The 20,892-nt window shown below is 47.9% G+C and overlaps 1 protein-coding gene across 2 annotated transcripts in view; it reads left to right on the plus strand.

The window, feature by feature from the left end:
• The window catches only part of Eya2 (EYA transcriptional coactivator and phosphatase 2), a 207,859-nt gene that overhangs the window by 1,413 nt on the left and 185,554 nt on the right, over positions 1–20,892 (plus strand). The window contains exon 1 of one of the 2 annotated variants that reach the window (XM_045157599.1): positions 25–92. The exons of the other annotated variant lie outside the window; for it this stretch is intronic. Coding sequence (XP_045013534.1) covers positions 91–92 — 2 coding nt within the window. The 5' untranslated portion in view covers positions 25–90. Of the gene's footprint in view, positions 1–24; positions 93–20,892 lie in introns of those variants that run through there. 2 annotated transcript variants of the gene reach the window in all.

A 20,892-nucleotide genomic window follows, 5' to 3' on the forward strand; every position in this document is an offset into this window, starting at 1 on the left:
TTTTTAATGACGAGGAGCAGGGACACGAGTGAACATCGGGTCCTGTTGGCAAGAGCAGGGAGTAGAGTGATTTACAAACATCGTGGAAGAATGTGAGTGCTGAATTATGTTTGAGTTAGGGAGTACCTTTCCCACAGGAAATTATAACCTGCGGACCATTGCTGTATTTCAAACTGATTCTATTAATTCTGTGAGCCCTTGCTTGTTTGGGTGAAATTTCTATTACCAGAGGATGGGTAGTAGAAATGGATGGGCGGTGAAACCATTTGTTAGCCCCCAACATACTCATATGTCTGTGGAAAAGGGGGCCCCCCCTTTCTGAGAGAATCTTTGGGGTGATTTTACTTCAGGATAGTGCCTTCTCTCTCCCCTTCCCCCCACTCATTTTAAGCCCCTCCACCCTAATCTGCCGCTGCACTTAGATATCCGCAGGCTGGAGGAAGTTAATGGGTTGTTCATATAACAAATGAAAGTGGTTGGAATCTTGGTTTTTACTGAGCTTAAAATTGTGTTCTTATTCAAACTCTCCTTGCCTTTGGACTGAATTCAATTTTGTAACTGTGTGTGTGGGGGGGGAGGCTGATGTGGCTAGATAAGAAAAAAAATCTGTTTTTTTTTAAAGCAGTTTGTCCTTTCTTGGTCTCTTTATGTTCACAATACTGTGATTTTATTTAAAATGTTACTTTATCTTAAAGAATTAGCTCTTTCTTCCTCTGTTTTACAACATTTGCCTAGTGTCGTGCCTGTGTGCATAAGAATATCCTATGAGCACATCATTACTTTCCTAGCATCGGATAACTGAAGGATGTGAAATAAAATGTAACGATGTGTGCCCTAATACTTTGAGATTTGAAAAAAAAAAAAGCAGCAGCTATTTTAATCACTTAAGTTCTAGAATCTTCTCTTAGGTCTTTTGTGTTGGGTTAAACACATCATAAAGAGATATGATTTGTTGACTCATTAGAGGATTACTGTTTGGAAAAACACCCAAGACACACTGGTTCGAAAGTGTCGGCAGTACTCCTGTTTCAAATTGCATGGGAGAGAGATTTCGACTCTTGTTCCAGACGGATAAATTGATAAAAATGCTGCTGTGGAGGGAACGGAAAAGCCCTGAGCAGATAGGCTGTGTGGTGTAACTGAAGACAGTCTGAATTCGCAAGCCATGGAGGCTCCAGCAGTTTGCAAAAAATGTATATAAAATCTAAGCACGTCCACTCCAAGACAGTTTTGGTTCCTCCATCATAAGATGACTCCCTTCCCCACAAAGAAGAAACTGTTTCCTTATTTTTTTCAGCTACTTTTTCAAAGATAACACGTGTGTGTCCAGGCGCAGGAGACCAGAGTTGAGCAGATAGCCAACCATCACCAGCTTCCTTCTTCCTCCCACCAGATGTGTTTGGGGTGTCCTCAGCTGTGAAGCCCAGTTTGAAACTCATTAGGCCAGCAGTAAACCCCTTATATAATAAAAGTCAGGCTGTCGTGCAGAGTAAGTGGGATTCTGAGCTATCGGCTCATACAGATGCCTTTCCGGGCTGAGAAAGTATGCAGGAGTTAGCGTCAGGATTTGAAAAGGGAAGGAAGGGAAGGGAGAGAGAGAGGTCTTGCTCAGACCCAGGCCAGCCACTGCGGACCCAGCACCATGCTGTTTCTGAGTAAATGCATTTGGGGCAGGGGCTGGTCTTTACTGGGCAGGCCGTGTCCACAGATTAGAGGTGTAAGTGGTGTCTATGTGCCAACGTGGGGAAGACGGCAAAGGAGAAACTGAAGGTTTCTCACCTGGGCATAAGATTCAAGGCATGGCTGTCTGGCCTGACATCAACTCCTTGGGGGCAAGGAGAACTCCCTCCCCAAAGACTTCTGATACAGGGAGAACTGCTTAGTTTTGTAGTCCTCTTGATTTTAGGGGGGGAGGTCGCTGAGCTTTCTGTCTGTGGTCAATACTGGCTTCTGTTGGGGAGTGGGAACTCTTTTCTAGCTAGTTGTTTGGTAAAAGGAGTTAAGGGAGCCTGCTCAGGAAGAATCTTTATGGAGACTTAACCCCAGAGTTTTGAGAAAAACGTAGTTTATTGACAGAAAACACACTCTCTCTCTTTCTTTCTCTCTCTCTCAGCATTCCTAGCTCACCCCTAGCCCTCTTCCTGATTTCTATCCTGCAGAATCCCAGCAACTTCCTGAATACTTCACTTTCCTCCCTCTCATCTGTGGCCATTCAAGTGGTCCCAAGCACACACACCAAACAAAAAGAGGCTTCTGGAAGGAAAACAATTAGCGGAGAAGTCTCTGGAGACAATTCTTCATTCTCGCTCTTTGAAGGTCTTAACTGGCCTAATGGTGTTTGACTATCACCTTTTTTTTTTTTTCTTTTCCTAATCCGGGGAGGATAAAGACCCTCCCTCAGATGGCAAATACTTAAAGTGACAATTGGTATTGGTGACTGAGGCCGCCACTGAGACCTGAGAGGGGCCCTGGGCTTCCAGGTAGGAAAGGACTGGCCAGGCATATGGAGGGGGAAGGGGGTGAAGGAAGCCACAGGCTGCTGCATGGACATTCACTGTCTCTGATTATTTTCATCATATGGAGTCGGTGCTATTTCTCTCACTTATAAAATTACCCCTTTTGTTGTTGTTTTAAACAATGGTGGAAATAGCTTCCATCCACAGAGGGCTTGAAGTCCGCTCATCTCCAGGATTCTTGGGATAGATTTTCTCCACGGGCCTATCATTTGTCATTATCATTGTTAAGAAGGAGTCCCAGGTCAAATGACTCATGCCGCCCGCAGATTGAATGCAGATAAAACCTTGGCTTCTTTTTGGGGGTGCCTCACCTTGCTAGCCCTTTCGGTCTTTTCTTCCCCTGGAAGGGGTTGCTGAATTTAGATAGTCTTAAAAATCATTATTTTCTGTTTGGTCTTTTTTTTTTTTTAATTTTTGCTGTTATCTTAAATGGAAGAGAAATCATATTGAGTATTTAGAAAACATGAAGAGGAGCCTTTGCAGGTCAAATAGAGCATTATGGGCATGAGTCTGCAAAGGAAAACATCTGTTTATTTATGGGGACTAATTTGATTTATTCGTTTTATACGAACATTGAGTGTTTCAGTTCCTAAAATGAGTCAATAAATTTACCAATAGTGGAAAAGCTCTAAAACCTTACGGCAGGCATAGCTGAACTCAGGTTTACCGGAAGGTGCTGCATTGTTACCCATAGGTGTTGATCTTGGGTTTGACTATCAACATTCAGAGAACAGAGAGTAATTGGAACAGGTTGTCCTAAGAGGTAGGTAATGGATACAAGCTGGTCTTTGCCACTTTGAACGTCCAGGGTGTCATTGGCGGTGTAAATGTGGCACAGGTGGACTTGGAGTCCATGGGGACCTGACAAGGGGCCTCTTTGGGAGGTGGAAAGAGGGTCTTGGGCATAGTCCCACCCCCACAGAAAGCAGGGCCGTGGCTTCTGCTATATCATCGCCTTTTCACAACAGCAGTTCAGGCCCAGATGTGTCAGCTCGTGGTGTTTTGAAAAGTCTGCCCCTGCTTTCAGATCTACGCAGAAATTTAAAACAGGAACTCAGATGTGAGATATGCCAGTTTCAGCCTCGCTTAAAGCGCGCAGCATTGCACGGAGCTTGGAGACGGTTTCATCACGTCCCGTCCGCGGTGTCGTGTCCGTGATATGAAATGTGTGCCGTGTCACCGGCTTTGACTGACCTTCTGTGAAAGTTACATTTTTAAAGTCTGTGTATTCTCAGATGTAACCCATGTGACCATATCTGCTTACATTCATCCAGAGGAGACTTATCAGCTCTCTAGAAATGTAACTGAAGGGGACAAATGAAAAGACACACTTTCTCCAAAAAACACTGAGCGATGGGAAGACCCAATGGCTATAGGAACGCAGTGGCTTCCTTCGCCTCTCGCCTCCTCCTCCTGCTCTATTCATCTCCTAAGAACCGTCTTTCGGGTCTAAAACACACCGTGTATTGGCCAAAAGACATTTTAATTTTGTAAAGAAAAAAAAAAAAGTCATGCCAAAGACAGCGGGTCTGTTTCTGCCATTATTATTGCTGCAGCGTGCATACTTTGGGTTTCATGGTAAGATGTGGGTTTGCCAAGAAAGAAAATTACAGCAAGAAACTATGCAAAAACATATACACTTCTGTTTAAGAAATGAGAAAAACACGGAGACATTCTTCATGGTGATTGCCTTAACGTGGTTTTAAATGTCATTGTTTGACTTATGTCAAAAAGTCCCTCTTAGCTAATTCTCACACAGGCTGTGACTAAATCTCACACCTTAAAAGTGGCCAAGTTGGGGCTTAACTCTGATCATCTTTGAGGCTTTAAGAGATAGCCTTCACCTTGGTGGAAACACTCTACTGTTTTAGGTTGTACAGGCCTTTTTTTTAAAAAAAAAAAGAAAGAAAGAAAATAAGGGTTACTTAAATATCGATTTTATTTTCTTGACCCAAAATGAGAAAACACAGGGAATTCTCAATAGCTTTTTACAGGCTGCTATTATGAGGAGAGAAGCCAGACCGAAATGTATTAGGTCATAAGCTTGAAGTGCATAAATAAACCCTATGAAGGTCACCAAAACAGGCCGAAACCACTCGCACTTGCTACACTGGCCAAGTCCAAATTCCTGCCTGTTAGATGTGTTTGGTTGAAATGGATGCAGAGGTGGGAGGGGGTGGGTTCTGGTCTCAGCTTGATTTCGGTTCTAGCAGAGACATCTCATGGAAAAGGGAGATGGGGCGGGGAGCTGGCATGGCAGGTGTCCTCCGGACCTTCCCCTTTTGTGGTTCTGAGGCCATCTGCCACCCCAGAGCTCCCCTCTTGAGGTTTGGATCTGTGGAAGCCTGAGGTCAAAATGTCCTGCGGTCCACTGGTCTGTCTTTTCCCGTTCCTTTCTTCCTTATAGTCACTTTGTGGTTAAGATATTCATAGTTTTCAAGTCATCCTTTTTTTGTTGTTTTTTTTTGTTGTTGTTGTTCTTTCTGTGATTTTTAAAATGTGGGTGCATGGTATAAGGACAAGGCCTTAGCTCATCCGTGATTGTCAACTCCCCATAACAGACACAGATAATGGTGTCTGTGAGTTTGGTACCAACCCAGGCTCTGGTGGGAATTCCACACAGGGATTAAATCTCTTCTGAGAGACAGAAAAGGTGTCTGGGCAAACAGGTTGTTTTCTTTTATGGGTGTGTTTTATTTGCGTGCACCAAGACTTTTGTTTCAGAATGTTCTAGAACCACTCAGTCCTCCAGCAAAGTGCAGAGCGCCCTGCTCGGTTGGAAAGGGGCGTGGCTGGGAGGCTTGAATGCTTCTGGCCTTTTGCACCACTGGTACAGAGGGAAGTGCGGGATCGCTCAGTGCTCTGCTGGGATGGACGGTGTCGTGTGGCATCACAAGCTGTGACTTGTGCCCGTGTTGTCAACGGAGTTTGGCCCCATCCAGCCGTGACAAAGATTGGAGCCTAGGAGATTACTCACCTCCGGTCTGGAGGAGTCTGAGCTCCTCGGTGCTAAACAGACCGCAGTCCCTGGAGAAGCTAGTGGCTAGGGCGTGGAGGGGAGGGGAGGAGGGGCAGGAATGTCTTAATCTCAGCAAATGTCTGCTACGCTCGGAATGTCTCCGTGTTGCTCAGACACCCACAAGAAAGACAAAGGGATACAAGGATGTGGGTGCAGACTTTGTGGGGTGGGGGTGAGGAACACAGAGAGAGATGGTGGAACCACCCGTGGTTTGCTCCAGAGTGGGAGAGTTTTCTGACCCCTGGGGAGTCCAAGAGTAAGTCCCAGAATTTGATTTTGGGAATTTTGTCTTTTTTTTAAATGCTTATTTTCAATGAATTAACTCAAGGTTTTTTTGTTTGTTTGTTTTGCTTAAAAAAAAAAAAACAGTATTAAGACAGACAAGTTGTCCTCTTTGTTGAATAGTACCTAAGCTGGAGAGATTGCTCAGTGGTTAAGGCACTTGCCTGCAAAGCCTAACAACCAGAGTTTGTTTCCCAATACCCACGTGAAGTCAGATACACAAAGTGGCACATGCATCTGAAGTTCGTTTGCAGTGGCTAGAGGCCCTGGCATGCCCATTCTCTTTCTGTGTCTGCCTCTCTGTCCTCTCTGCTTGCAAAATAAATAATTGCTTTTTTATGAGAGAGAGAAGCAGAATGGGCATGTCAGGGCCTCCATCCACTGCAATCAAACTGCAGACACGTGTGCCACCTTGTGCGCATGTGTGACATTGTGCATCTGGCTTAAGTGGCACCTGGAGAATTGAGCATGTGTCCTGTGGCTTCGCAGGCAAGTGCCGTAACCAGTAAACCATCTCTCCAGGCCAATTTTATTTTTCCAATTTTTTTTTTTAAAGGCACTTGTCTGAACAGTATCTGTGGGCCAGGCACTGTGCTAAACAAATACTTGATGTGCTTTTGTCTATGAATATCCCTGGATGGAATGCACTACTGTCTTCATTCCCACATTACAGATGTGAATGCTGAGTCTCAGAAATGTAAGGTAACATTGTCAAGGTCACATGATCTGTGCCAGAGCCAGGAATTAGGTCCAAGTCTGATCTCTAGCGCTACGACAGCCAGCCTGGCCCCTGGCACATGAAGAAGTTGGCTCAGGAGAGCTCAACTTTAAAGTCAGTGCCCACTCATGTTGCCTTGGATATTCATGGGTAGTGAGGACAAAAGTCTGACTCTGAAGCAAGAGGCAAGGGATGATTCTCAAAGAATCCTGAACTTGCCTTTGTGGAAACTAGGAACATTGGAAACTAGAGGCTGTTGTAAGGGTGCCTGCACCCCCAAAGCCAGCTCAAAGTGGAGGGTAGTTACTACAGGAGTCCCGTGGCCCCTTTACAAAAAGATTTAAAAAAAAGTGTTGACCCCAGAGCTACTGCAATATGACCAATAAACACTGGCAACCGGAAGGAGCATGTGCAAAGGACATTTTGTGATGTATCAAGGGCCTCCAAGATGCTTTCATGCTCATCCCTTTCCTCAGACCGTTGCTTCCTTATCTGTGCCCGGGGCCTCCTAGAGCCCATCCTGTGGAGCCTTTGTTCCTGTGACCCCAGAGGAGACTGAGGGTGGTGATGCCCACACTTCTCTCCCACCCCCCCACACCAGCAGGGTGGCGGGGGGGAGGTGGAGCAACCCCAGCTCTGTGGACACTCACTCATCCAGAGCTGCCCCGTTCAGCAAGTGCAGTGATCTGCCTTCTGTGGCCCCAACCGCACTGGGCATTAGGGGCCATGCTGGTATCCCAGATATCCTGCCAGCTGACTCTGCTTTCCCACGGGATGGTGAGGAGTGGGCGGAATTAGCTCTCCCTGAATGGGAGCCTCACCCAGCCTCCCAGCGTGAGACGTAAGAGCAGGGCTCAGGCTGTCAGGATTGAAGTCCTGGCACAGGGTTCACCAGCCATCTAATTGTGGAATTTTGGACCCACATTTGTGTCTCGGTTATACCATCTGCACTATCGGGTAGATGATAATGCATCTTTCTGAGAGATTTATTGTGGAGATTGAGTTATTAGGATGAAGCATTTGTGAGGGAGAGAATGGCTCTGTAGGCAAAGTGCTTCATGCCCAAGCATGAAAACCTGAGCTCGGATCCCCAGCACCCTCATAAAAGCTTGGCATGGAGTCATCTGGTGTAGGCGAGGCACAGACAGACAGGGGAATCCCTGGGTTCACTGGCTGGCTTAGTCTAGCCTAATTGCTGTGTTCCATAGTCAGTGTGAGCACCTGTCTCCAAAGGATTACGTGGAACATGACTGAGAAAGACACCTGACATTGACCTTGGGCCTTTGCACACACATGCATTTATGTAGGCTCACACACACATGTGCATACATACATACATGCACTCCACGTACATAGACACAGACAGAGAAAGAGGGAGAAGAGAGAACATGGAGATGATAATGGTGATTGTTTCCTGGGCCACTTTAAGAAGATAAAGCAGGGCTGGAGAGATTGCTTAGTGGTTAAGGCACTTGCCTGCAAAGCCAGAGGACCCAGGTTTGATTCCCCAGACCCCATGCAAGCTAGGTGCACAAGATGTATCTGGAGGCTTCTATCTTCCTCTTCCCCTCTCTTTCTCTCACAAATAAATAAAAATTACAAAACAACAAACATATCTTTTAAAAATTTTTATTTATTTATTTAAGAGTGCCAGACAGAGAGCAAGAGGGAAGAAGGGAGGGAGGGAGGTAGAGAGAGAGAGGGAGAGGGAGGGAGGGAAGGGGTGTACCAGGGCCTCCAGCCACTGCAAACAAACTCCAGTTGCATGCGCCACCTTGTGCATCTGGCTTATGTGGGTCCTGGGGAATTGAGCCTTGAACTGGGGCCCTTAGGCTTCATAGGCAAGCGCTTAACCACTAAGCCATCTCTCCAGCCCCCCAAAATATTTTTTTTTAATGTAAAGTGGATGTTACCTGTAAGAATTTTAGTTTTGCTATCTGGCTGGTCTGCATGGGATACGTTGGCCATGGGGATGGTAGAGAATTCCAGGGGGCGGTGAGGTTCCCAGACAGCATTGGCCCATATAGACTGTAGGGCCGTGATTGAAAGCACAGGCCTTCAACCTGGACCAGACAGAGCTGGTCTGACCCTTGTTCACTCGTTTCTGTCCAGCTCTGCCACCTTGAGTGTGACCTGCTCAGTTTTCCAGACAGCAGCTCAGTACGTGCTGCCCCTGGGAAGGCTGTGCCGGTTAAACGAGGTGGCACACATAAAACAGGGTGTTCGGCACATAGTAAGCACTCAATAAATGGTAGCTTGTATTATTATCACCCCCATTCCATGCTGCCCCCCCCCCTCGCACTGCCAAGAAATCACTGAGCGGGAGGAAAGCTAAATTTGAAAATAAAAGAACACATTTTAAAATTGCCAAATAGATTTAAAATAATATTCATTAAACAAAATTAAAATATTCTATTAAAGCCAGACTTTGGGCTCAGACCAGATTTTTATAACCCATGCTTAAAGGCCAGGGAGTCCCCAGCCACAATGGGGACACTGTGATTGAACTTGAGACTTCAATGCTGCTATTGAGCCGTCTTTGAAATGCATGTTTCCCTGTTAAAATGAAAGGGAAGTCACAGGAAGAAAAAAAAAAAAAAGAGGTTCTTGCTCCCCTCAACAAACTTTAGTAAGTTGAAAAAGAAAAACAAAAGATTTCTCCTTTTTTTTTTCCTTTTTCTCTTACTGCCAAACATTCACGGTCACCTCCTAACCTCAGCACACAACGCTGTACAAGCCAGTTCTGATGGCCTGTCAGAGTTAACCTAATCCAAAACTGATCCCAACCACATTTTACAGTTGGTGGAGTGCGTCGCTGAGAGCTCTGCTTCCTGGCTTCAAAGCCTAGCTCTGCCTCAGTTTCCCCATTCACAAGACCAGGAGAATCTGCCTGTTCAGGGTGGGGGCGGGTTGTGGAGGGAGTATGTCCGAGTTAGCTGTCACTGTGAAGGATGTGATTTGTTTGCTTTTACCTAGCAAATGAAATGTCCCCAGCCTTTGAGATATTAGAAACTACGTGGGTATGTACGCCTGTGAGCGTTAGAAATCAAGCTACCTCAGTATTCAGGAAGGGAAACTGAGGAAGGAAGAAACACGTTTGAAATTCTTACGAGCGGTTTATATGAGCTACACACATTCACAAGGGACAGTCAGTCTTCTCAACAACAAAAGTTTTGTTTTTGTTTTTTTTTTAAATTTTTTCGAGGTAGGGTTTCACTCTAGCTCAGGCTGACCTGGGATTCACTATGTAGTCTCAGGGTGGCCTCGAACTCACGGCGATCCTCCTACCTCTGCCTCCTGAGTGCTGGGAAACGTCTTTTTTTAAAGAAACAAACAAACAAAAAAAGATAGAAAAGAAAAGAGAAAGTAGCCATGTTACATAGGTGCGTCTGTTCAACAAACGGGGAAACTGAAACTTGCACAGGTCACATCATTTACCAATGACATTCCATCCCAGGTCGGTCTGACCAGCCAGCTACTCATGATTGTAGCAATAAGCCTGGTACCAGTGCACATGCCTAGCATGCACGGGCCCTGCATTCCACACCCAGTGTGCGTGCGTGCGCGCGCACACACACATATACGAAGAAAAAAAGCATCCTTTCTCCTCAGTGAGCCAGAGTTTCGGTGATTTTAACTCTTCTTTCACTGAGAACAAGTACATTTTCTTTCCTGACTTAAATAGTTTTTTTTTTTTTAATATTTTTTGTTCATTTTTTACTTATTTATTTGAGAGCGACAGACACAGAGAGAAAGACAGATAGAGGGAGAGAGAGAGAATGGGCGCGCCAGGGCTTCCAGCCTCTGCAAACGAACTCCAGACACGTGCGCCCCCTTGTGCATCTGGCTAACGTGGGACCTGGGGAACCGAGCCTCGAACCGGGGTCCTTAGGCTTCACAGGCAAGCGCTTAACCGCTAAGCCATCTCTCCAGCCCTTAAATAGTTTTTTTATTTACCTATTTATTTATTTGAGAGAGAGAGAGAGAGAAAGATGCAGAGAGAGAGAGAGAGAGAGAGAGAGAGAGAGAGAGCGGGTGCACCAGGACCTCTAGCCACTGCAAACGTACTTGAGATGCGTGCATCACCATGTGCTTCTGGCTTACGTGGGTCCTGGGGAGTCAAACCTGGGTCCTTCATCTTTGCAGGCAAGTGCCTTACCTGCTAAGCCATCTCTCCAGCCCTCTTTCTGACTTCTAAACTGTGGCTTGAAGTGTTTATCCTTGCCCAAGTACACAATAAAGACATTAACTCTCAAGAAGGAAAGATGCCCATTCATGTTTGAAGCAAATGTGGGGTGAGCAGAACCAGTGCGAAGAGAACCCAAAGTGGGCTGTGAGGGCTCCAGGCTGGACCCTGAGAACCTCTACTCTCTCGGAGGCACTTACTTCCTGCTCTAGTACAGGCAGAGCAGGCACTCTGGCTGTGACATGGGGTTACCAGGCAGACTGTGAGAGGTGGGACCCCATCGACCACTGTGACTTTGGGCAGCTCCTGGAGTCCTCTGAACCTGACTGCTTCGTGGGACAAACGACTTCTTTATCAGAATTGTTATAAAACTTGATCGAAATCGTGGCTCGCAACTTAAAGTTAGGTAATAGAACTGGACATGCTCCCAGAAAGACTCAGAAAAGGGTGAAAGTGAAAGTGACTTGCTATGGGCATATTATAGCCGTTCTTCAGGTGGCTACAGTCCATAGCTTGCAGACATTCTGGAAGAATCTATCAGCCCCCTTCTTAATGTGGTGTGTACTCTTCCCATAATAGCTCCAAAGATATCTGAACGTGGTTTTTTATTTTTCCTCTACGGAGTCACCTTTTTATTATGTGTTTGAGAAAGATAAAACAAACACTTCAAACAAATGGCTTTGTATGTTTTTACTGCTTATAACAAAAATAGTTTAAAAGTCAAGTCTATGAAGTAATTAATAGCAAAAACTGGTGTGCATATATGGCTGGAGTCAGGAGTAAAGTTTGAGGAACCTGAATTAGATGGTGTCAAGTTTCCCCCACGATCTATTTATTTAAAAAGAAATATTTTAACCTGGGTGTGTTGGCTCATGCCTATAACCCTAGCACTTGGGTGGCTGAGGCAGGAGGATTGTAATGAGTTTGACGCCAGCCTGGGCTAAAACAAAAATCAAAAATAAATAACAAAAAACAAACAAATAACAAGAAGAAGAGAAAGAAAGGAAGGAAGGAAGGAAAGAAATGCTTTAAGCTGGGCTTGATAGAGCAGGTTTGGAATCCTAGAACTTGGGAAGCAAAGGCAGGATGCAGCGGGGCTGTCCATCTTTTCAACGCTGCAACGTGACATTATCATTTACATATATGTTGAGCTGTATGTTCATAGCTATCCTGGGACACATGCAACTAACATGTTGGACATGTCTGACAGTTTGAGGCCAGCCTGGGCTATGTAATAAGACCCTGTCTCAAAAACCCAAAATAAACCAACCCTTGAGAAGCTGAGGTAGGAGAATTGTCTGAGTTTGAGAATTCAAGACCAACCTGGAGCTACAGAGTGAGTTCCAGGTTAGCCTGTGCTAGAGTGAGACCCTACCTCGGGAAATAAAAAAAAAAAAAAAGAAAAGAAATAATTTCACTCCTAAAACCCATCCCTGTGAACTACTTATAGAAGGTCTCCCCAGACAGCCAGGCTGGGGCAGTAATGGGAGGTGCGGTTCTGCACTGGGTTTTCAGGGGGGTGCCGTGGAAAGCAAAACAAAGGGGGTGTCTCGGGCGTCTGGGTGTATGCTCGCATCTGGGCTCCTGCAACCCCCGTCTGGTGTTTGAACAAGTAGCCAGGCTCTGGGGGAGGGAATACAGAGCGGATGATGATATAGCTGGAGCACTGCCTCCATGCGGGATCTGCCGGGAAAAGTGTGCACAGGGACTCAGCTGTTCCGTAGCCCGTAGCCCAGCAAGGTGAGGGACCGTCGCTGTGTGCACGCGGTCCATCTCGCACACAAGCGTCCTTGCACGGTGTGTGACCCACTGACTTTCTCCCAGCTTCAGGTTCCTCCTTTATAAAGCAGTGAGGACCGAGTCTGCTTGTGGGACTTGACAGATGTGACCTGTGTCATGGGTCACCTAACCCCTCCATGGGGCACCTGATCCCCCCCCACACACACAGTGGTTGTTAAAAGCTATTTATTACCTGCTGAGGAAAAACAAATCAGCCATTGGAGTCTTATGCTCTTGGGGACAGCTTTTGGTGGCAGAGAAGAGAAAGGGCCCCGGACACGTGGTGGGAGCTGAGAAAGAGTCAGGTTTTTTGTTTTTTTTTTTTTTTATATTAGAGAGAGAAAGAGAGAGGGAATGGATGCACCAGGGCCTCCAGCCACTGCCAGCGAATGAACTCCAGACGCATGTGCCACCATGTGCATCTGGCTTACGTGGGAACTGGAGAATCGAACCGAGGTCCTCAGGCTTTGCAGGCATGTGCCTTAACCGCTCAGCCATCTCTCCAGCCCCAAGAGTCAGGTTTTTTTTGAACAGGCTGAAAACTGAACCAAGGACCCAGGCTTCCAGCTTTCCTCTGCTCCACCTGAGAAGTGACCAGGGGTCCTTGGGAAGCCTAGAACGCAGCGCCACCGTGGGTCTGAATCTGAAGGACACAGAAACTGAGGCCTGAGAGGGCCTCAGTGTTTTTGGCCCTTGGTCATGCAGACAGCTGGGGGTGGGAACTCAGTCCTGTCTCTAGGGACCCACCCTGAGCTCAGAACTGCAGGGGACACGTGAAGAGAAGAGAGATGAGGACTGGGGATAAGGTCAATGCCCAAGGGCCTTGCTCACAAGCCACCTACCTGCCCACTTAGCCGCTGGTGCTTATTTTTGGATTTTCATTTTATTTCTTGCTCTTACTTCTGTGACAGAAAACATGTTTTTCTCCAGAAGTGTCTTCATTGTTTGCAGTGAGCTTTTGCCTTCCTTACCTTCCTCCCTTATCCACCCCCCGCCCTCCACACCTAGCCTACTTCCCCTTGACTATGGAAATGTTACTCACTCAGGCATTCAAAAACAAAACATGCAAGGAGCCGGGCATGGTGGCGCACGCCTTTAATCCCAACACTTGGGAGGCAGAGGTAAGAGGATCACCTTCAGAAGGAAGCCACCCTGAGACTACATAATGAATTTCAGGTCAGCCTGCGCTAGAGTGAGACCCTACCTCGAAAAATAAAAGCAAAAAAAAAAACAAAAAACAAAACAAAACAAAAAAATGCATGGAGCATCTGCCGTGTGCCAGGCCTGCTCCTTAGGAGAATAAAGTCAAGAGCGGGACCTGAATCAACTCTCATGGAATTATAATCAAATGAGAGAAAGTACACCAGATGTCACCTGATGACAAGTCTGTGGGGTGGTTACAGAGCGCTTAGCAGAGGGATAACTTGTGAGCATGGTGCTGAATGAGAGAGAACATTCTGGAGAGAAGAGGCAAGTGGCAAGTCCCAGAGGCCAGCGATGGAAGAGGACTGGGGGGAAGGGGAATGAATGAGGTCATGGCAGAGGGGTCTTATTCTGAATCCAGCCACATGGGTCTGTCTCACCTAACCATGTCTGAAATCTAAATTACTATATCTGAAAATGATTTTTAAAAGTACACATAGTCTCACTCTGACACCAGCTACCCAGAGCAGCCAGACAGGGAATGGTTAGTGAAGTGGGTATGGGAATTAACCCAGCGGATCTGTTCCATGCTGCCAGGTGTTTTGGTTTCCCAAAAAAGACATCTCAACCTGTTTTTATTATTATTATTATTATTTATTTATGAGAAAGGTCCTGATTTTTCAGTGACCATGAGGAACCCCTGTCGGCTCAGTCTGGAACCCCCTTGCAAACCCTGGACATCTGATTTCAGTGGGCAGGCCCAAAACCTCCCTTTCCTCACTTGCTTTCTCCCTCTCTCTCTCTCTCTCTCTTTTTTTTTTTTTACTAATTCCCGACCAGAAGGGATGCCAAGAGATGCTAAAAATCGTTTCCAGGAAAAAGTAGGACTTGAGTCTCTCGGGGGGCCGGGCTGAGACGTCTTCCAAGGAGCAATCAGCTCGCCCCACTTTATGTCTTTCTCAGGACTTTTCCTGATCATCGCTCATCACGGGGAACGGCAGGATGGTCCAAGTCTGTTCTCCTCTGGGTTTTCATTAGATCCGAGATGATGATGATGATGTCGTCTGGGGCTGATTTAAGAGTGGTGAAATGTTTGCAGCTTTCCTAACTGGTTGTCAGCCACTGTGTAGGATGCAAGAACTTCTCGTGTTGTTCCTATCGCGGGGACATAGATTACAACAGCTACAGGAAAAGGAGAAGGGGCCCCCGGGGGAACTTCACACGCGGAAATAGGCAAGCTGAGTTAGGTAGGGTTGGGATGTCTTTAGAAGCATGGAATGCCCGGGCTGAAAATACTGAAGCCATTATCTGTCTTGAAGATAGCATTTAGCAAAAAGCCCAGCCAAGAGGATGTCACAATCCCACAGATGTTGGGATTGTTCTGGACATAAATGACAGCCGGATTTCTGGATTGGTCCAAGAGAAAAGGAAATTTATTGACCCGGAAAATGAAAATTTCTCGGGAATCAGGTTTTATGCTGGTTCGAGAGCTCTGCTGTCGGCCCATCTCAGTTCACCCGGCAGGATTCTGCGTGGCGCCACCTCTGGAGCTAGGGGTGGAGTGGAAGAAGGATGTAGTCCCAAACTGAGACCAGAAGCATTCACTAGAAAAAGGGGAGGACACTGGATCCTCTCTGCCCCCCCCCCAAAAAACACCGATTCATGAGGTACTTGCAGACATGCCTCCTCCCCCCTTCTCCTGACAGTCATACTGCTCATGAAACGCTGGCTGCGTCTGCGCAGCGTGTGAGAGCCTCCGTGTTTCCTCCTCCACTCTTCACGTGCTCCGTTATATGGATCATCCTAAGACATGCTGTGTCCTTTTCACCTAGGCCTGAAGGAGTATCTTTCCTTCTAAGGAAGGATATTCAGGGCTGAGGTAGTTTTCATGGTGTCTTGTATACATTTGGGCCTCAGTGGGGCTGAGGAAATAGTTGAGTGCGGAAAGTGCTTGCCACAGAAGCCTGGAGAACTTCGTTCAGATCCTCGGCGCCCACTTAAAAGGCCAGGCATGATGGTGCCTGTCTGTAATCTCAGCACTGGTGAGGAAGAGACAGGAGATCCCTGGGGCTTGCCTGTTAACCTGTCCAGCCAAATCAGTGAGGTCTAGTTTCAGTGAGAGAACCTCCCCCCCCACACACACACAAAACCACTGGATAGGGCTGGAGAGATGGCTTAGCGGTTAAGGGGCTTGCCTGCAAAGCCTAAGGTCCCATGTTCAATTCCCGAGCTCCCACTTAAGCCAGGCACACAAAGGCGAGGCAGGCACAAGGTCACACATGCCCACTAGGTGGTACAAGTGTCTGCAGTTCGATATCAGTGGCTGAGGCCCTGGCACGTCAATTCTCTCTCTACTCTTGCTGTCTCTCTCTAAAATAAAAAATAAAATAAATCACTGGATAGCAATCGAGGTTGACCTCTGGTCTGTACACACTCACACTCCAGAAATGTGCATGTACTCATGCAGAAAATTTGGACTCACTCTTTAGGACATTCTCGGAAGTGTGGGGGATACGCTGGTGTTCCGAAGGAAAGCGGGAAGTGACTCAGTATACCAGAAGTAGATGGGGACCTTGGCTTGCCTTTCATTCCCTGGGCTGTGGTGTTCAGCCTTCCTTCCCACTTTGCTCATGCCCCCCCCACACACACACACAAGCTGGAATTTTCCAGGGTCTATCTAGGTGTATTGCAGTACTATCTGATGCAGCATTGTTTGCAGAAAGGCAGCCAGCATGTGTTTTGTTTGGTCTGCAGAGCATTCAAAAAGGAAGATAGATGAAACCAACATTGGAAAAATCTGGGTATTTCACACAAAACTGCAGATTTCTGGCTTCAATTAAAAATGATCACAAGTTCTGTCAACGCTGAGTCCACATTTCCATATGACTGAGGCTGGAAAATGGCTGTCTCTTTTAAGTGGCTGTATCAGCTTGCCAGTCCCCACCATTCCCTGTTGTCTCCCCAGTGCTGAAGCTCAGATGGCCATGCACCCTTGGGATATGGTAGTGGCTCATCCATGATAGGTTCAAGAGAGGAAGAGGGTCTATATCCTATATCTAAGTCTCCATCCAAAACCTGAGTGGAAACCAAGTTGCTCATTAGTATTAAAAAAAAATGAGAGAAAGGGGCATGGAGAGATGGCTTAGCGGTTAAGGCGCTTGCCTGTGAAGCCTAAGGACCCAGTTTGATTCCTCAGTACCACACAAGCCAGGAGCACATGGTGGCACATGCATATGGAGTTTGTTCGCAGTGGCTAGAGGCCCTGGCATGCCCATTTTCTCTCTCTCTCCTTCCCTCCCTTCCTCCCTCCCTCCCTCCCTCTATCTCTCTCCCTCTCTCTCTCACTCAAATAAATAAATAAATATTTAAAAAATGAGAGAAAGGGACTGTAAAGATGGCTTAGCAGTTAAGGTGCTTGCCAGCAAAGCCAAAGGACCCAGGTTCAATTCCTCAGTTCCTGCATAAAGCTAGATGCACAGTGTGGGTGTGGCAGGAGACCCTGGCATGCCCATTCTCTCTATCTCTGCCTCTTTCTGTCTCAAATAAATAAATACAGTAAAAAAAAAAAAAAAAAAAAAAAACGAGAGAGAAGCTGGGCATGGTGGCACACGCCTTTAATCCCAGCACTCAAGAGGCAGAGGTAGGAGGATTGCCATGAATTCGAGGCCACCCTGAGACTCCATAGAGAATTTCAGGTCATCTTGGGCTAGAGTGAGACCTACAGAGAGAGAGAGAGAAGAAGGAGAAGGGGGTGAGGAAGGGGGAAGGGAGGGAAAGTAAGTGTGTTGGGGTGAGCCAAGGTCACTCAGCGTTATCCCTGCTGACGCTTGAGGTTGGGAAAGTCTTTGCCATAGAGTCTGGCCCGTGTGTTATAAGATGGTCCTTCACATATCCTCACAGGGACCCTCACGCTTCCAGAAGCATGGTCCTCTGTCGCTGGTGCCCACTGCAGGTTGGTACTGACTCAGCTCCTGCTCAGCATGGCTCCCGGTGGTCTTGGTGTTGGCAGTGGAGGTTGCGAGTTGGCTGAGTGATTTAATCACAGGTGTAGTTGCCAGCCATTGAGGCTCTTTATGACTGCCCGCCTGGGATGTGGTAGAAGGAATTGGGCATGGAGGAGAGAGGTTTGACCTTTTTAAAGAATCCTTGGAGAATTTCTGAACGTCCAGCTCCGAGATGCCATGGCGGGTGCCCCTTTTAGAATTGACGCCACACTACCAGGCTCTAAGGTAGATAGATCCCTGGCAGTGATGGGGGCTTGGTGGAGAGTGAAGGGACCCCCATGACCTCTGATTGTCTCTGGACATCTCAGACTCTGCCTTTGACAGCAGCAGCTCAGAGTGAGTGTCCCCCAAAGACTGGTTCAAAGTACTGCCTCCCCAACTTGGAACCAGGTCCACTATGGAAGTTCAGTGGCTGCTAACTGTCAGAAGAGAGCTTTCTAAATGTCAACTATTTTAAGACAGGGCGGCCATCGCCTGGCGTGCTGGGAAATCTGCTGTCTAGAAATAAATGACATTGGTGGTCTAGAGCCTTGGCTGCTGACCCTGGTGTGAGTCTTCCTACCCTGACCAATGTGGAGCTGCTGAGTTATAGGTACCAGACACTCACAGAACCTACTCCACTAATACAGCTTGCTTTGTGGGCAAGCCAGGCCATCTCCAGGTCAGCACTGGCATGGAATGTCTCCCCTGGGTGCTCTGACGGAGGACACACGGGAGGTCAGGGTGGTGTGTGCTCTAAAACAGCTGGGAGCTCATTATAGCTAGAGCTACGGGAGTGGGGGAAGCAGCAGATGTCCGAGAAGCAGCCAGAGACATTGAAGGTCCTGTCTGGTTCCTGGCTTGTGCTCTGAGCAAGGTGGGCGTCACCACAGGGCCCTGAGCAGAGCGGGGGGTGGAGCAGACCACTGTGGCTGCCCTGAGAACAGAGTGCCAAGGGCGGGGCTGGGTACCCGCTGGGGGCTGGGCAGAGAAGGACCCAGCAGAGGGAGGAGCAGTGAGACTGGAAGGTAAGGATTCCGCCCTGAGCTGGCTGTTGGGATGCACAGCCTTCTCCCCTCTATCATCGTAGGCATTTCAGAGAGGGTGTGACAGAAATCCAAGAGGTTCAATAGCTTGGCCAAGATGGTCCCGTGACACTTACCTGGATGGTACCGTGACTGCGTTGCCACTTCATCATACTGTGTATTGTCCTGGGCTCTCCCAGGCCCATTCCTTCTCTGTAGTTTTTTTTAAATTCATTTTTACTGATTTATTTGAGAGCGACAGATAGAGAGAAGGAGGCAGAGAGAGAGAGAGAGAATGGGCACACCAGGGCCTCCAGCCACTGCAAACGAACTCCAGATGCATGCGCCACCTTGTGCATCTGGCTAACGTGGGTCCTGGGGAATCGAGCTTCGAACCGGGGTCCTTAGGCTTCACAGGCAAGCGCTTCACCACTAAGCCATCTCTCCAGCCCCCTCCTCTGTTCTGAGGAGATGAAAACAGACTCTACAAAGGACCCTGCTTTGTCCCCAAGGTCCCCCCCTTCATTGTCATAGAGACCTGCTCAGACACATGCTGATGCTGTTGGACAGGCCATCACTGGCCTCACTCCACGTCGAAGGTGCTGCGTGAGTCTTGTGGAGATCGTATATGCTGCAGGAGAACTCGCACGGTGACAGGTTGAGCAAGGGGATCATGTGGGAGGCTTCGGTTTTCCTCAAGCGGCAGTGGGAATTGAGATGTCACCACTGAATAGTCCGAGCCTCGATTTTCCCATCTGTGCAGTGTGTGTGTGGGGGGGGTTGGGGACAGGAGATCCTCAGTCTAAACGCAGTCACAAACCCTCAGGACTTAGCACTGTGCTAGACACATCACCCACACTGTGCCCTTGGAGGCTGGCGTGAGCCCTGTGCTCCAGGGTATGAGGCTGGAGTTGTAGCCAAAGGCTGACTGACCTTCATAGAAAGGGCGGGGACAGGAGCATGGGGCATCTCATGCCTGAGAGTTGGACCTGGACTTTCTAGTTCTCTTTGGCTTCTGCTGGAAGTGAGGGGCCTTCTCTGGGTGTGGGACACTCCCCAAGGGGCCTACCTGGACCCATTTTGCACCCCAGGTCCCAGAAGAGCCGGCAGCAGCCTGGCCGTGGCTCCTGCCTCCCACCATCCTTTGGGGAAAGTAGAACGGCATGTACTCAACAGCAAGCAGATCCCCAGATGTGGCCCGTTCCGGCTGCCACGTTTTTCCTGATGAAATTCCTGACTTGGTGTGTTGTGTTTTTCTAAAAAACACACCCACTGCCTCCAAAAAACCTCAGCCGGGGAAGAGAAACATTTCTGGTTGAATTACCGGTTTTTTGAAACGGTGTCAAATTCTACCCCCCTTTTGTGGCCTGGATACACCATTCTTCCCACTAACTGCCTTTCCGAGGGGCCAGGATGGTAGAGCATGCTTATTGTCTAGGCCAGCGCTTGTAAAATACAGATCTGGAAACTGAGGATCGGAAAGACCAAGGAGTCACCCTTGCCTGGTCAGGTGCCTCGGAGCCTCCACCACAGCCAGCTCGCTGGGTTCCAGGCCTGTCTTCCTCCTGCTTCATCCCGGGTCACACATGGGCAGGCTGTGGCCACCTCTGCCCCTGCAGATGTACTTTCTTTGGCCCGAGGGTGTTGTGATTTGAGGAGGTTGCCAGCAATTCAAAATCAAGAGATTCCATATAAAAACCCCAGTTTCTGGCTTCTCCTGGACCCTTGGGAGATCTGCCAAATGAAGCCTGCATTCCTACGTGGTGACAACGGAGGGGGGGGACCTCAAACACTACCAGAGTGTGTCCGCTTCATCTAGCCACAGTCGCCGTCCACCCGTGTGGACATCCCCAGACCTGGGGTTCCAGGTTGGTTGCCATCCCAGAATGTCCCCTCCTGGCTCTCTCAGGCTCAGTGAAGAGAGAGCCAGATTTTTTTTTCCCTATACTGGGGATTGAACCCAGGACCTCACACATGCTGGGCAAGTCCCCTACCACTGAGCTATGATGACCCTAGTCTTTTTTTGCTTGTTTGTTTGCATGTTTATGTGTAGGACTTGTTCACGTGCTTTGGCATATGTGTGCACAGGCGGGTGGGGGCCTGAGGTTGATGTCAGGAATCTTCCTTGATCACTGTTCCCCTTATTTCCTGAGGTGGAGTCTGTCACTTGAACCCAGAGCTCCTTAATTCAGTGAGTCTCACTAGCCAACTTGCCCAAGGGGTTCCTTGTCTCTGCCGCCT

The sequence above is a fragment of the Jaculus jaculus genome, chromosome 8 (assembly GCF_020740685.1).
Source record: "Jaculus jaculus isolate mJacJac1 chromosome 8, mJacJac1.mat.Y.cur, whole genome shotgun sequence".
Classification (NCBI taxonomy): Eukaryota; Metazoa; Chordata; class Mammalia; order Rodentia; family Dipodidae; genus Jaculus; species Jaculus jaculus.